Source organism: Thunnus thynnus, chromosome 23 (assembly GCF_963924715.1).
Source record: "Thunnus thynnus chromosome 23, fThuThy2.1, whole genome shotgun sequence".
In the NCBI taxonomy this organism is placed as follows: Eukaryota; Metazoa; Chordata; class Actinopteri; order Scombriformes; family Scombridae; genus Thunnus; species Thunnus thynnus.
The window spans coordinates 3630623-3646310 of NC_089539.1; the positions used below are offsets into that span (position 1 = coordinate 3630623).

The 15688-nt window shown below is 40.6% G+C and overlaps 1 protein-coding gene across 2 annotated transcripts in view; it reads right to left on the minus strand.

Annotated features, from left to right (window-relative positions):
* The window catches only part of mpped1 (metallophosphoesterase domain containing 1), a 95624-nt gene that overhangs the window by 45253 nt on the left and 34683 nt on the right, over window positions 1-15688 (minus strand). For both annotated transcript variants that reach the window (XM_067581101.1, XM_067581100.1), the window contains one exon: window positions 9512-9737. In XM_067581101.1, coding sequence (XP_067437202.1) covers window positions 9512-9737 — 226 coding nt within the window. The remainder of the gene's footprint in view (window positions 1-9511; window positions 9738-15688) is intronic.

Sequence of the window (15688 nt, forward strand, 5' to 3'; positions counted from 1 at the left end):
AGGCTAAATATTTAAAGGATTAGCTTGGTGATATTCAATATTTTCCTTTGTCAACAAATGTCATGTGCAGACCCAAACCAACAATGCATTGATCTTACTCACTGGTACTGTGTGTGTATCTTATTCCTCTGTACCGTAGAGCTCCATTGTTGTCCAAAAACTATTTAAAAAAACATAAATGAGCCATACACCGTTCTGCTGCCAGAAATACTTACTAGAACTCCAAATGTGAATTAATCCGCCACTTAAAGTAGTCCCTACCAAATGCAATATTTCCTCCTGTTTGAATAATGTTTGCTAGAAACTACAGTGACCTGCTGTTTTAGGAAATTACTGAGACTTAAAAAAAATAAAACTATATATTTGTGAGCCATTTTTAAAGATTTACATCTTCATTAGGAACCAATGAGCTTGGGGCTGAGAGACACAGGCAGTGAAGGGATGTGGTGCCCCTTTCTAATAAAACCCTATCTGAAAGATATACTCATAATAACGTGTCTTGTGTAACTGAAGCAGCTAGCAAATGTTGCTTTTGTTATTTTTTAAATTCACTATATTTGTTGTGATGATGGGCACTAACCTCAAATTTAACAATTTTAGTCTCTAAGTGAGAGTCAAAGGAAAGGAAACCCAGGAAGTATGGCGACAAATACATAATTTTGATGTGATTTGTTGACAATAAGAAAGCAGTCCCATTCCAAACAGTCAAAAGCAGGCAACTACCCCAGGACCCCAGACCACAGGGGCCCCAAAAGCTCAAGGTTTGCTCCATTTGCACCACTTAAGTATGTAAAAGTAAGTAAAATTGTTTTATTTCTCTGTATGGTACTTTTCATAATGTTGTCAGACACTCATAGTAACAATCTCAGCCTGTCAGTGGCAAAAACAAGCACTTTTAGTGGTTGGTTTAGTAGTTTCAAAACTGTTGTCCCCACTCATCTAACCACTTAGATGCAAAATGATGGGAAAGCAGGGACCTGGCTGAAAAATACGTAAGTTTCCCTTTAAGGTTGGAGGCTGAAACCAGTGAACTTGACATTTTTGCTTGAAAAAAGACTTAAAGGAATACTCTATTATCAAAATGTTTTCCAATTGACTTTTTGTCAATCAACTAAATGATTATTAAAGTGCTGGTTGGTTTCTGGGTGTCTGATATAATGAAGCTGACAGTGACAGTGGGGGTCAACAGGGGCCTTGAACACATTTCACACTGGGGCCCCCAGGGTACGTTTTTTCAGCCATGAAGATGCACTTTTGAGCAAATATATGAAGTGTGAAGACTTTCTTCTACCGTAAGAATTCTGTACATAGCAGGACGTACTTCATTCCCTTCAGTTTCAATGATACATACAGTACAGTCAAAGAAGCGGGAATCACTGAGATGAAGTCTTTTGTTAAAGATGTTTTCACTCCTTCTTCCTATCAGACATGAGTTTGTTCTTAATTGGCTGCTGATGAAAAAATTGCACAGAGCGAGAAGCGCATACTCATGGCTGTGTTTGTGCTCGCAGAGGAGCAGATCCATGAATGTGCAAAGCTGCGTGTCGCGGCCATGCAGCTCATTATTAATAATGACTCAGATGTCATCTGCCGAGGTTGCCAGATTGGTTTCTGCTGCCGAGAATCTTAGTTGCTAAATTATGAGTAGAGAGTAGTTCTGAGATATCGAGCATCCAAGATCTGTGATACCAGCTGGTGAAACTATTATGTACTTTCTTTGTGAACATTTAATTTCAAAAGTTTATTTTTTAAAGTAATATTCAGTCCAATATGAAGATGTAGTGAAATTTTAATTAATAAAAAGAGGACAGATAATACCTTATAATCCTACGCTTATAAAATTATCTGTAAATGCTGGAATGCTCCCATTTATGTTGAAAATTTGGAACAAGTATACAATTCTGCTACTAGGGTGAGGTTATTTCAACTGGTTCCAACACAAGTCAACAATAAAAGGTCATTTTCTTTGTTACTCTATTACTCTACAGAGAGATGCTGTTTTTGTTTTTGGCACTTTGCTGTTTAGAAAGTTACTGAAACAAAGGATAATGCACTGGGAACTACTGGAAATCTCTCACCACACTGCCATCATTATTTGTTCTCATTTTAAGGAAAATGAGTCTCATTGTGAGAGTAAATGTAAGACATTTTCTTTGGTGGAGGATGTTGACATCCCATAAAAAATGGTAGCCTAAATATAGCCACAGGACATATTTAATGAGCTAAAGTGCATAGCTCCTTTTGTATTTATTTCTGGGAAGGATCGTGATTTGTTGTATGTGTTTGGCAAATAAATCAAAGCTTCTGCACACTTATTTCCATTGCATACACTTAATTTATTGTCTTTTCTAAAAGTGTATACAATGCACTTAGAAAATATGGGAGCTTGTATTTATTCTCACTGACACTATTTTCCACCTGCTACATAAAAAAATGACTTGCTGGTATGAGTAGTTCAAAAAAATAGCATGTAAGGGTTAGCAAATTCAAACATCTTATACTGCAGAGTGAAAGAATTAACTACCATGGGTGTCAGTAAATCTTTAAATATAAGTTGAAATACTTTTCAAATAATGGACAGGTCAACACAAACAAATACATACTAGAGAAAAAATGGGGGGGATTGTAATTAACCTTACTCTAATGGTTGTCATGATAAAATCCACATAATATACATTTCACAGCATTATTTCCATTAGAATACCAACATAGTCATGACGTGCTGGATTTACCATGACACCAGGAGATAGTATGGGGGATTTATATTGCAGGCGGCAACAGCCATTAAACAGGGTTAACAAGAGCAAACAGGACATCTTTCTAAATCATAATAAAATAGATTTTAGAACAGGGGAAAATAGAATAATTGAAAATCATGGCTCGCCGACTTCCAGACCTCTGAATCATGGCAGAATGATTCAAGTATGTTTGGTTTTGTGCTCTTTGACAGCTGTTTCCTGTTTGGGGAAACAATTGACCAACCAGAGCTTTGTAGGCACTGGTGGGATAGCTAACTCCTACGTGGCTAGCTAGCTTGCTACCTCCATGACAAAAAGCAGACGAATAGCCACAAAAATGACTAGTTTGGGTTGGAGATTAATGCAGCTGTACGTTTTGTTGACTGGTAATTGGTCAATTTACAATATTAACAACTCTTAAATCTGCATGTTTCTATAATCGTCATGAAAAATGTTAACTGCTTCCTTGTTGACTGAAATGACATCAGTGGGACTGATTTGCTACTGATTGGTTTGGGCAAAACAGAACAAAATGCCTCCTTACTCAACAGAAATTGGCTAACATGAACACAATATCAAACTGAATGCATGAAGGGAAAATGACAATTCAGTCTGATTATCAGGCTAAATTATGACATATCTCTAAAAAAATAGCTGATCTCAAATTAAGGCCTGGTTCTCCCTGCAGTTGAGGTCAACGCCACTTTCTGAGATTGTTTTGAGCCAATCTGACATATATCAATATGCAGCAAAACATGGGGGTGGGCAAGGGAAACTCTATACTCCGTTCTATTAGTATACGTTATTCAATAAATACTTTATTTCATAGTATCTGTCTTTGCAAATATAACACAGGAAATAAATGTTCTTCAGTTATTTTTTAGAGGGTATTATGCAATATGTGCACCAATGAACTTAGATCAAACTTCCAATTTGGAATGACATTGCCAATAAAACTTCATAAAAGGTAAAATGGTTTCAAAAGATGTAATACTTTTTTTTCTGAGGTGCAGTTTTGTTTTGTTTTTATCACCATTTACACTTTGGTTTTTATTTTTGTAGCTGTGAGCAGCTCATTAATTTTTAAGAGTACATTCAAAAGTCAAACTAAATTCATACTTTTTGAGATGACTTTCTCACTTCTCCAGAAGCTGGAGCCCGTTTCACAAACGCCAGCACTGCTTACACCCAGATCATAATAAATGGCAGCCTCATGTTTCATAAATGATCGTTGTTCACAAATTGCAGACACTAATGTGTTTGGACGACAGGACTCTCAGGTGCTCACAGATGGGTTGCAGGTATGGCAATTATTTGGATTAATAAAACATGTCAAAATTAACAGGAGAGGAAACAATCTCATGTTGTTAGTTTGGTGAGACTGGCTAGAATTAGTAGGTTGCATGGAGTAGGGACACAGCTACTGTATCCTGCGGTGTGGTGGACTTGCAGGTTCCTCACACTGCAGCTACACACACGCATATTCAACCAGTCTCCATCCATTATCATTCAGTTTCTTCTTTTTTGCTTCCAATACACAATTGTGTATGTCAAGGGGCTGCAAGCTGCTTAATTCCCATGCTTCCCACAACCCTGCTTACTTCCAACAGTTTGGGGCTCTAGGGTTCTGCACACACACACACGCACAGACACACACGACTAAAACATGTCTGACTTCTCCTCCCCTGTCCCCTCAACTCTCAGACAGAGGGTGGTTGTGCGATACATCCATGACAAATGACATGTAAACTCACATTAGCGCCAGGAAAAGGGAGCGGAGCGGCGCCCCCGTGTCATCTTTCTCATTCACAGATTCATGCAGTGACAATCTGGGAGGGTTTTAGTGAGAATGGAGCAAGAAGGATCTAATCTAGGGATGGAATGGTGAGGGGTTTGGATGGGGATGTGTGGTGTGTTTAATGTGTGTGTGTGGGGGGGGAGTGGGATGGACTGGAAGAGCACGCTGAGAAGCACACAGCATCAGACTACCTCTGCAGAGGAGAGAGAGCGAGGAAGAGGAGAGGACGGAGTAGGAGTGAGGGATGGCGGTGGGGAGGGGTAAATGGCCCGTGAATTTTAAATGGGGTGACCGGTATGGGACTAGTGGTCATTTTGGGGTGGCACAGAAATCACTATTATGTGCACATAAAAATGCATCTAACTAGAAAATAAGGGGCTATTTTAGGCACCTACAACACATAACTCTACATTATTTGGAATTCAGGCAGTGGTGGAATAGATGGAATAATATTCGGTGTATCCAACATTTTTTTCTTAGTAGAATTACTTCTGTTGTGAGAGCAGATGTTCAGCAGCAGCACTATGAGCTCGTTCTCTATCACTGTATCATCAGGGATACAGAGACACAGACAGATTCATAATTAAAAGGAGTTTTTTAATCAAAGTTGGATTGAACAGTTTACTTATGGGAGATAACTTTACCTCAGGTTTTTTGCACGATGCATAAAAAGTTAGCTAATGTTAACTGTTTGCTATTGTTTCCTCCTGGAATGCTAGAAGCTCTAAACTTCACTAAACAGATACAGTCTTCATATATTATTAGCTTACCTGTACTTATCTGTTGGTTTACTAGACCTGCCAGCTGTAAAGTCAAGTCTCCAGAGGCACTCGAGGGTGCACACCTAAGTGGGTAAAAAATGCATCCTGGGTGTGTTACGGCTGTACAGAAATAGTTCCAACTCTAAGAAAAAATGCCCCAAAAAGGGAATTACCACTGGGGCGGCCAGGCTTCAGTCCACAGGGGCCACGGCTATCCCTTGCCACCCTGAAAATCCATGCTTGCGGATACGGAGATGGAGGAGGAAGAGAAGACAGGAAGTAATGAAAATCCTACATAGATCCATCCCATATTTCTTCTTCTTACCTCCCTTGTTCCTTGCACCTCCACTGTCCCTCTTTTTTTTTCTTTTTTCCGTCCCTTCTCCCTTTCTCTCCTCTCTTGCATCAATTTCTTTCACTGTTTCTCTCTACTTCCTCCTTCATTCTGCCCTCTCTTCACTTATTTATCATCCTTCCCTGTTCTCTTAAAAGCTCACCAAACTTTGACTCTTCTCTTTCGTTTTTCAATCCTTCCACTCTTTTCTCACCTCCATCTCCTCTTCATGTTATATATGTGTTTGTGTTCTGATAGCTGGTCTCATTTTGGAGCTGGCAAAATATCCAGATTCACAAAACTCCTCCATGAACAAATCTCCAATTAACCCTTTTATCTCTCCTTCCACTTTTTTTTTATGTAGCTTGTCCATCCGTCACATTCTCACACACTCTTCTGTCAACAACTTGAAAAAGTTTTTTTTTCTATGACAGTTGTCCTTTTTCAGGCTGTCTTCTTGTCTTCTTGAGCCCCTCATCATCTGTGACAGCAGTCATTTTTGGCTTCCTGACAGATGTTGCAGTCACGGTCCGTTTCTACAGCAAAGACGTCGGGACATGTTTTGTCCTTTTCACTCATCAGGAATTTATTTCCTTTGTGGCAGAAAAACATGTTACACAAGCCTTCAGAAACTTCTGCAGGTTAAACTGAACTAACCAAACACATTTAGGCCTGACTGACTCTAAAAGACTCATTATTAACTGACTTGAAGACACTCATTAGCCTAGCGGTGTTAAGGCTACAAACAACCTACAATGCGACACCGGTACTTTGTCCATTCAAAAAGAATGTTTTGAACGTGTAATTGTTTAGTCCTCAAATATAAGACAACATCTACTTCTTTCAGATTCCAGAAATGTCATTTTATATTTGGGCTAACACTGTTTATCAGCTGAAGCTAATTAATGTTACTTAACGGCTAAAATGAAACTTTGGTCTGTTGTCTGCTTCATGTTCCTTCTGTTAGAGTGTGTACTCAGTAAATCTGAGGGTGAAGATAGCATCACATCACATTCAAGTGAATCTCCCAGTAAAACATTTATAGTATATTCACATCAGTATTTTGAACTGATCAACTTCATAGTTATACATCTGGGTCTTGTGAAAAATAAGGTTATTAAACTTAGCTGTTATTTCAGTGTGTCAGATGTCAGATACATTTAATCATCGTTTCATATTTTATGCTTCACGTCTTATTTCTCAGGTTGTAGCTACAGGTTGTGAACATTAATCATTAATCATTAACAATCATTAGTCGTTAAAACAGTTGTGTTTCTGGTTTCTGGAGAGATAAAAGCTGATTACAGATCCTCACTGAATCTTTGACTTTTAGTTATTTATAACTTCAGTTACTTGCAAACGTTATAAACTAAAGCAGTTAGATTCTAAGAGATATGAAAGGATTTGATAACCAGATCTGACACTGTGCTATCACACCACAACCCTAATGATATCCAAGACAAACTCTATGAAAAACTATTCTCCTCATATTTAATGAATTTGTATTATCATCACATAACTGCATTACTACAACACCTGTCTCATTATGATTTCATCTGTTTGCTTGGGCTAATTATTTTATTTTATATTACAGGACAGTCTTGATATAACTTAGTTTAAAGTAAAAAAAATGCCCACAAAGTTTACAATTTTTGAAAATGATTCTATTTCTTAATAACTATAAATGTCATCTGAGATCCAAGTCCAGACTCACAGATGTATGACTGATAAGCACACTGATAATCAGGCCGTCAGACTGTCTGATAGTCGGGTAGCACCTCGGGGTGGAGGTGGTGGTGATAGTGGCTGTGGTGGGGGGGTGGGGGGGTGGGGGGTGGTAATCTACAGGCCATAAAGTAGCACCAGCCTGGCTTCACCATGGTGACGGAGGGAGGGAGTGGAACAGGCACCGTCCCACGAATCCTGCCGGAGCAGAGAAGGATGGACGGAAGAGGTGAGGAAGGAAGGAGAGAAGAGGGTAGCAGCCAGTGCAGAGGGGGGAACACACGGAGCCTCCAGCTGGAGCCCCTCTGTGCTGCAGGAATACACCCCGAGGCACACACCAACACACACACACACACACACACACACACACACACACACACACACACAGGCATGCAGTCCAAGGCGAGTGAGACACACACGAGTGCACAAGCTCACAGACCCACAGTGGACACACACATTCACACATTCAGACAGAGATATTCTTACACACACACACACACACACACACACACACACACACACACACACACACACACACACACTCGTCACCTCATGTGCCCATTACACCAGCCAGGGCCAGCCGGGGAATCTCAATAAAATCTTTCTAAATCCTTATCCCTCCCTCCCTCCCTCCCTCTGTCTGTCTCTCTTTCTCTCCATCCATCTCCACCTCTTCCTTCTTTCCTACATCTCTCCTTTGTCTCCTGCCCTCCACGGGTTCCCTCGCTTTCCCCCCTCCCTCTCTCCTTCTTTTTTCCTTCTTTTCGCTCCATCTCTATCTTCCTCTCAGTCCACCTCAGGCAGCTCTCTGCAGTGGCCTGAGCAATAAACTCAGGGGACCCATGCTATCACAGCAAACCAATTACCCAGCACTGGACACACACACACACACACACACACACACACACACACACACACACACACACACATGCAAACAGTGTCCTCAGGGACCTGTCACTAAAATACACACACACACAAAGCGGATCGTGGACCACCACCTAAGCGCTTAGACACTCACCCTCATACACACACACATCCTGGAAAAAAAGAAGCCTGTCTACAAGGAGTTGAGGTATGATAGGGATACAAGTCAAAGCTAAATAAAGAAGCAAATAAATGATCCATTTCAACGATTCAAAGTTGCACAGATGAAGTGAAAAAACTCTTATTTTGGTACCAATAGTCAAGGCCGGATTAAGCTGCGTTAAGGCTCTGGGGCAAAAGTAAGCTGACCCCCATTAACTGTGTTTAGATGATGTCCTTGCTACCTCAGTCTGTCAATAACGGATTATCGTGTGAATGTACAATATGCACAGTGTTAATATTTGGCGTATAGATTCTGACTAGTCAGAGTGGAGATAACTTTACCCATTAGAGGAACGTAGATGCACAGCCTGCAGGTGGATGCTGGGGTGGAAGTGACACTTTTGAAATGCTAAATGAACATCGGCATGATCAAAAGGATGTGTTGGATATATTTTTCACTGCTGTACGGTTGTAGCGGTGGACTCAAGTTGACAGCCTGATTGAACTGTCTGACTGCTAAAGACAATACTTCCTATAAGTCTCCGCTAACACATTTTGGTCCACATAACACACCAAATGGTCTCTAAACAACAACATACACCAGCGGGTATGTTGATGGCATTCAGTGACGCATCAGAATACTGAAACAAGACTGTCTGTCTGGCACATTTGTCTGTATGGCTGTGTTTTATGGGCTATAATTAATCTCAGTAGTCAGTAGTCATTTCAGTGGTCACCAGTGGGAAATGTAGTCCCCACACACAAATGAACAAACCTAAAAGCACCAAAATAGAAGCGAGCAAGCACTTTTTCAAATTTGATCTCCCCAACTACAGCCAAACTTGCTAACAAATGGTTTCATCCTCATTCCTCCCCTACGAGCCGCTTTCAGAAGTTCTGAAGATTTTGTAGTGAGATGATTTAACTGTAATGAAATCTCTTTGAATGATTTTCTTTTAAGCAAAATGCAGCTTTGAAACATGGCCAAATTATCATGTAAATTTAATCATTAGAATGTGTTAATTTTTACAGAAAAAGGTGAATATCACACTAAAACTTCAACCGCTTGCTTTTTCTACACTACTAGGAGTTTGCTCTCGTGTGCAGTGCAGTAGTAGAGGTTACTCACCAGGGGGAGCCGTAGATCCTGAATCCCCTCACAGTGACCTCGGAGTCCTGCAGGTAGATGCAGTTGGTGAGCAGCGACTGGACGTTCTCGTAATTTTCTGGCTTCAGCTTGGAGGCCGAAGGGAAGTAGTAGAAGTCCTGCTTGATCAGGTCGGCCATAAACTCCTGGTCAAAGGTCAACTCATGGTTCCCGGCGATTACTATCTTGATGTCGTAGGGCAGGGTGCCTGGCGGGGGAGGAGAAAAGAGAGGGGGGGGAAGGGAAGGGAAGGGAAGGGGGAGAAGTGAGGAGGGAAAAGAGAGGATGATTGGGGAGTGACAAGCAGAAAGGTGGAGATGGCCAAGATGTGATGAAGAAGGAGGACAGGTGAAGGGCAACAAAAACAGAAACAGGGTGGTGCAAAGACAAATTACATGAGGGATAGAAGAGGAGGATTGAGAGGTTATAGATGAAAAGATAATAGGGGAGGAAAAGGAGAGGGGTACATTTAGAGAAAGGAAGTGGAAGAGGTAAAAGGAAAGAAAGGAGACAAGGGCAGAGGATGAAAGGCAGGGGAGAGAAGGAAATAGAAAATGCAAGGAGACATCAGGACATGGATAGCAGAGATGGAGACGGGAGATGTAGGGGAGGGGGGTTGAGAAAGAGTAAAGGAAAGAAGGGTGGCAGACAGAGCGGGGAGAGACGGGAAGAGGGAAAATTGAGGACGACATGAAACCAATTCCAGACGGCTTGGCATTCACATGCGAAAAAGGCTTTCTCATTGTTTTCCCCTCCATTTCTAGCAAATCTGTACATCTGTCTTAGCTTCCCTCCATCAGTCAAGGTCTCAACCCAGTGCACTGCTGTCTTCTGTTTATGGAAGCATAGCTGAATGCATCCGTCAGGGAATCTTTATCTGGAGGAATGATGGAAGGAAGGGGAAGCAAAAAGAGTGATCATTGTGAAGTTTAGGACACAGAATATTAAACATTTACCGACGACGGCAACCGGTGCCGCATCTTTCCCCCTTTCTTTCTCATCATCTTCCTCTAATCAAACTCCTTCACGTCCCCCCGAACCTCTCCTCCCTCTCAATGGTTTTAATTGGCTATTCAGAGCTTGGCACAGCAGGGCGCGCAATCGATCGGAGCCCATCAAACCCAACAGCAGCCGGCCCTTCACAAATCTACATGATGTTTTCAAAGCTCTGCTGAGGAGAGAGAGCGAGAGAGAGACAACACTGACAAACATCTGGGGGGTCTGCTTTGTCAGGTAGAGTGGCTGATGGAGAGTTCAATCACCATGACTTTTTATTTTTTTTTATTTTTTTTTTTTTATCACTGCCAGGACGGCACAGCACGCAGCTGAGCGCGTCCCTTTGTGTGTCAGCATGTGTGTTTGTGAGTGACTTTCCCGCGTGTGTGCGCGTTTGCATGCATCTGTGCATGAACGTGTCACGTTAGTGAAAAGGAGTAATTAAACTGAGCTTTAGAAGAGGCTGACAGCCCAGCGACGGCTCTGTCATAACAGCCAATCACAGCCCGGTGATAGAAAGAGAGAAAGAGTGAGGGGGGGGTAGAAGGAGGGAGAGTAAGGAGAGAGCGACAGAAATACTTTAGGAAGCCCAAAAATCCTTGAGTGTGAAGGAGGAATAATGACAAGATGAAAGCAGCTGTCAAAGAGTGCCCATCTCTGCAGTTTGGGCCCGGGCCGCCCCCTCTCCCCAACACAGCTCCCATTTGTTTGGCAGAAGGGCTTTAGTTTAGTTGTCAAGCAGACACCAAAAAAAAAAAAAGACATAAATGAGGGGCTGCACCTCCACAAAGGCACATGGAAACACACGCCACTGCACAATGTTGTTTTCAATTCCTCTCGGACAGACTTTGGTATGTGAAGTAGCATACGCTCGATTGTCCCTGGATAAACCAAGGTTGAAGCAATGGCTCACTCCAAAATAAAAATCTGATCATTATATTCGATCAAATCCCAACTGAAGCTCACACCACTGAGCGCACTGTAGTTAGCATCTGTATTTCTATCTCACACAAAGTATTGAAGGAAATGGAAACTCTTTACATCTCTTGCACATTTTCTGAATGAAAGACTGCACTGTGGTACTTGAAGTCCAATATTTACCTCTCTATTCCATGATTTTTTCTTTACAAATACGGAGAAATGTCATAGGTTAGGAAATAAAGTACAGAAATAATCAAGAAAACATTACATTTTTGGACCCAGAGTGCAATTTTATTGGCCGCAAAACCTTGGATTAGTTGAAAGTACTGAAAAATGTAAATATTAGAAGACCAAAACCATGACAACCACACTACACACTTCTCTGCACTTCCATTAGAGCAGTTACCCAACCAAAACCCCAAACTTCTGTGTCTGACCCCTGACCATGAAAATCTAAAGTAAACAGAAGAGGAGTTAAATCTAAAAAAAAATTAAAACCGCCTCATCCGATTTCATCAGACCATTACTTGATAACTTTTGAATTCCTATGACTGTACTAAACACGATTAGATAAAAATGTTTTCACTAGATGTCTATCTGATAGTGCTGTGGCTAAATTTAAGGAAGTGATTCCATCAGTATTGAATTCACTGCCATGTCTCAATACTACAGAGGACTCTTATATTAACTTTAGTCCCTCCCAAATTGACAATCTTGTTCATAGTGCCACAGGGTCACTGTGAATGACACTCGACTCCATCACCCCTTTAAAAAAGAAGATACTAAAACATAAGAGGTTAGCTCCATGGTATAACTCTCAAACCTGCAAATTAAAGCAGGTTTTCAAATTGGCGTTCCACCAAACTAGAAGAATCTCACTTAGTCTGGCAAGAGTCTTAAAACATATAGGAAGGCCCTCTGTAATACCAGAGCCGCCAATTACTCATCATTAATAGAGGAGAATAAAAACAGCCCTTGGTTTCTTTTCAGCACTTTGGCCAGGCTGACAAAGAGTCATGACTCTATTGATCCATGTATTCCAATGGCTCTCAGTAGTAATGACTTCATGAGCTTCTTTAATGATAAAATGATAACTATTAGAGATAGAATTCACCACCTCCTGCCCTCAACAGGCACCGATTTATCCACAAACACAGGAACCTTAGAAACAGCTGTAAAACCTGATATATAAAACCTGTCTCATAGACCTCATCTCAACTAGGCTGCATAAGGAAGTCTTACTCTTAGTTAGCTCTTCTTTGCTAGATATGATCAATCTGTCTTTAGTAACAGGCTATGTACAACAGTCCTTTAAAGTATCTGTAATTAAACCTCTTCTTAAGAGGCCTACTCTTGATTCATTTTAACCAACTATAGACCTGTATCTAACCTTCCCTTTCTCTCTAAGATCCTTGAGAAAGCAGTTGCCAATCAGTTGTGTGACTCTCTATAATAATAGAAATAATAGTTTATTGGAGGATTTTCAGTCAGGATTTAGAGTCCACCATAGCACAGAGACAGCACTGGTGAAAGTTACAAATGATCTCCTAATTGAATCGGACAAAAGACTTCTCTCTATACTTGTCTTGTTAGATCTTAGAGCTGCATTTGACACCATTGACCATCACATCTTCTTACAGAGACTGGAACATTTAATTGGCATTACAGGAACGGCAGTAAGCTGGTTTAAGTCCTATTTATCAGACCGATTTCAGTTTGTACACGTTAATGATGAATCCTCCGTGCACACAAAAGTTAGACACGCAGTTCCACAAGGTTCTGTGTTTGGACCAATACTATTCACCTTATATATGCTTCCTTTAGGCCATATCATTAGGAAACACTCCATAAATGTTCATTGTTATGCAAATTATGCCAAATTAACCAATCAGTTAACTAAACTCTAAGCATGCCTTAAGGACATAAAGACCTGGATGACCTGGTACTAAACTCAGACAAAACTGAAGTTATTGTACTTGGCCCTAAACACCTTAGAAACACATTATCTAATGATATAGCTAGATGGCACCACTGTAAGGATGTGAAAAGTGCCCTGAGATAACCTCTGTTGTGATGTGGTGATATATAGATAAATTTGACTTGACTACCTAATGTTCAGCTTTCATGCAGTGCCTAACATACTTCACTGGTAATTTTAGTGGTTAAAGAGTCTCTGAGATATCCACTGAGATTGCCACTCCAACACTGAAAAACTGGACAAAATGTTTCCAACTGCATAAAAAAAATACACAAATACTGATTTAGACCAGCTTTCTTCTGTCATCTGTGAATTAGCATTTTAGGCTAATACAAACACACACAAAAAAACTTCTTTGTACTGTGTATGTCAGATGCCTGAAGCTGCTCCACAGTAAAAGCCTTCCAGCTTTTGAGAGGAAGGGGGTAAAGAGGCATTACTGGAAGGTTTTTACTGTAAAGCGGCACAATGTGTGCACAATGTGTTTGTGTCACTTTTGGCAAAATGTTTTGAGTTATCCTGAATTCATTGTTCAGTAAGCTGGTCTTAATCTATTTGTACATAATTTTGTTGATGGTTCAGAACAGAATATAAGTGCATACTGGATATATCACATATTTTATTATAGGGTGTTAATAAGTTCAGGCTGATTGATTTTTGACCATGTGGTGGCAGTAGAACAGGCTGAAAGCACAACATTGACACATTATCCCCTTATATATCCTTGATTTTATGGCTGATGTGTTAGCAAACATTTACACATCCAACAGAGACAAAGCAATATTAGCATTCATCTGGAGTCGCGTTTGCGTCTGTCTAATGAATGTAAGTTTAATATTCACTTTCATTTTAGCTCTGTTTTTGTCTCCACCAACTCCAGAGTGAAATATCTGGCTGCTAAATGCTTAACAAGCTATTTCCTAACTGGACTGTCTGTGTGCTGTTTGGTGAAACCAGGATACTCAATACTAGGACACTAGTGAACATGTAAATGCATTCAATGAGTCACCCTTTTCACATTACATTTGATCCGTTGTTAATATAAAAATATCAATAGTGCAGCCATAAGAATGAGCTGGAATTCATTTGGATTTATCACACTCGGTCTGTTCATTTCCAGGGTCTTCACTGACAGCATGTACAATCCTTGTTTTATTGCATCTCACACCGCCTCACAAAATGCGAGAAATTTCTCAGACAACACATATTTTCTCTGCAGCCTTAATGACGACTGTGATAGTTTCTGGAAGAAAAGCTCACCAGGAAAGAAGCCAAGTAGCTGCTTGGGAGCGGCATCTACCTGGAGACTAGCTTGTTGTTTCAGCCTTTGAAGACTGGAGTAGAGTGTGAAGTGATAGATGAAAAGTGGACCAACGTGAGCCTGCCTGCATAGCAAAAAAAATGCATATATGAAAAGTGAATGAAGTAAGGTCAGGAAGGAGTTTCCAGTTTAGTCTTTGAGCTGTAAAAAACTGTGATATTTCTTTTTCACTCCACATCAGGTCATGGCTATTTTCTCTGAGATGGCATGCTTTGCATCTAACAGTACGACTGTTTCTATCTTCGTCTGCAGATATAATTAAAGAAATGTAATAATTCAAAGGGAATCTTCCAAAGACGGCAAAGAAAGGAAAGGCAGGGAAAGCTGCTCGCGATGAGATCATCAGCTAAAAGCCTAAAATGCAAACATCAAAAATAAGTAAGGGAAAAAGATATGTGTGTGTGTGTGTGTGTGTGTGTGTGTGAGCCTGAGGAAAACAGACAGTGAGGCAACAAGGCAATGACAGAGAGGGAACAAGGCACTCATAAATTTTTGAACAAATAAACACTATCTGTGTCTCCTCAGAAATTCTGCAACGTGAGCAGTTTTTCACCCATGAAGTTTGACGGCCAACTGTAAACTGAGAGAAATAAATCACTGGAGAAATATAAAACTCCACCAGCTGGACACACACACACACACACACACACACACACACACATTCATGTATCCATCACTTCAGAGGACATTACACTGACTTACATTCATTTCCTGGAGACTCATCCTAACCTTAACCATGCCTACCACATGCCTAACCCTAACCTTAATATAACCATTAACTTACCTTAACTTTAAACCAAGTCTTCACCCTAAAATAATGATTTACATTAAGAGACTTGCTTTTTGTCCCCATAAGGACGGACACACACACACACACACACACACACACACACACACACACACACACACACACACACACTTACTTAGCAAAATTACATTTCAA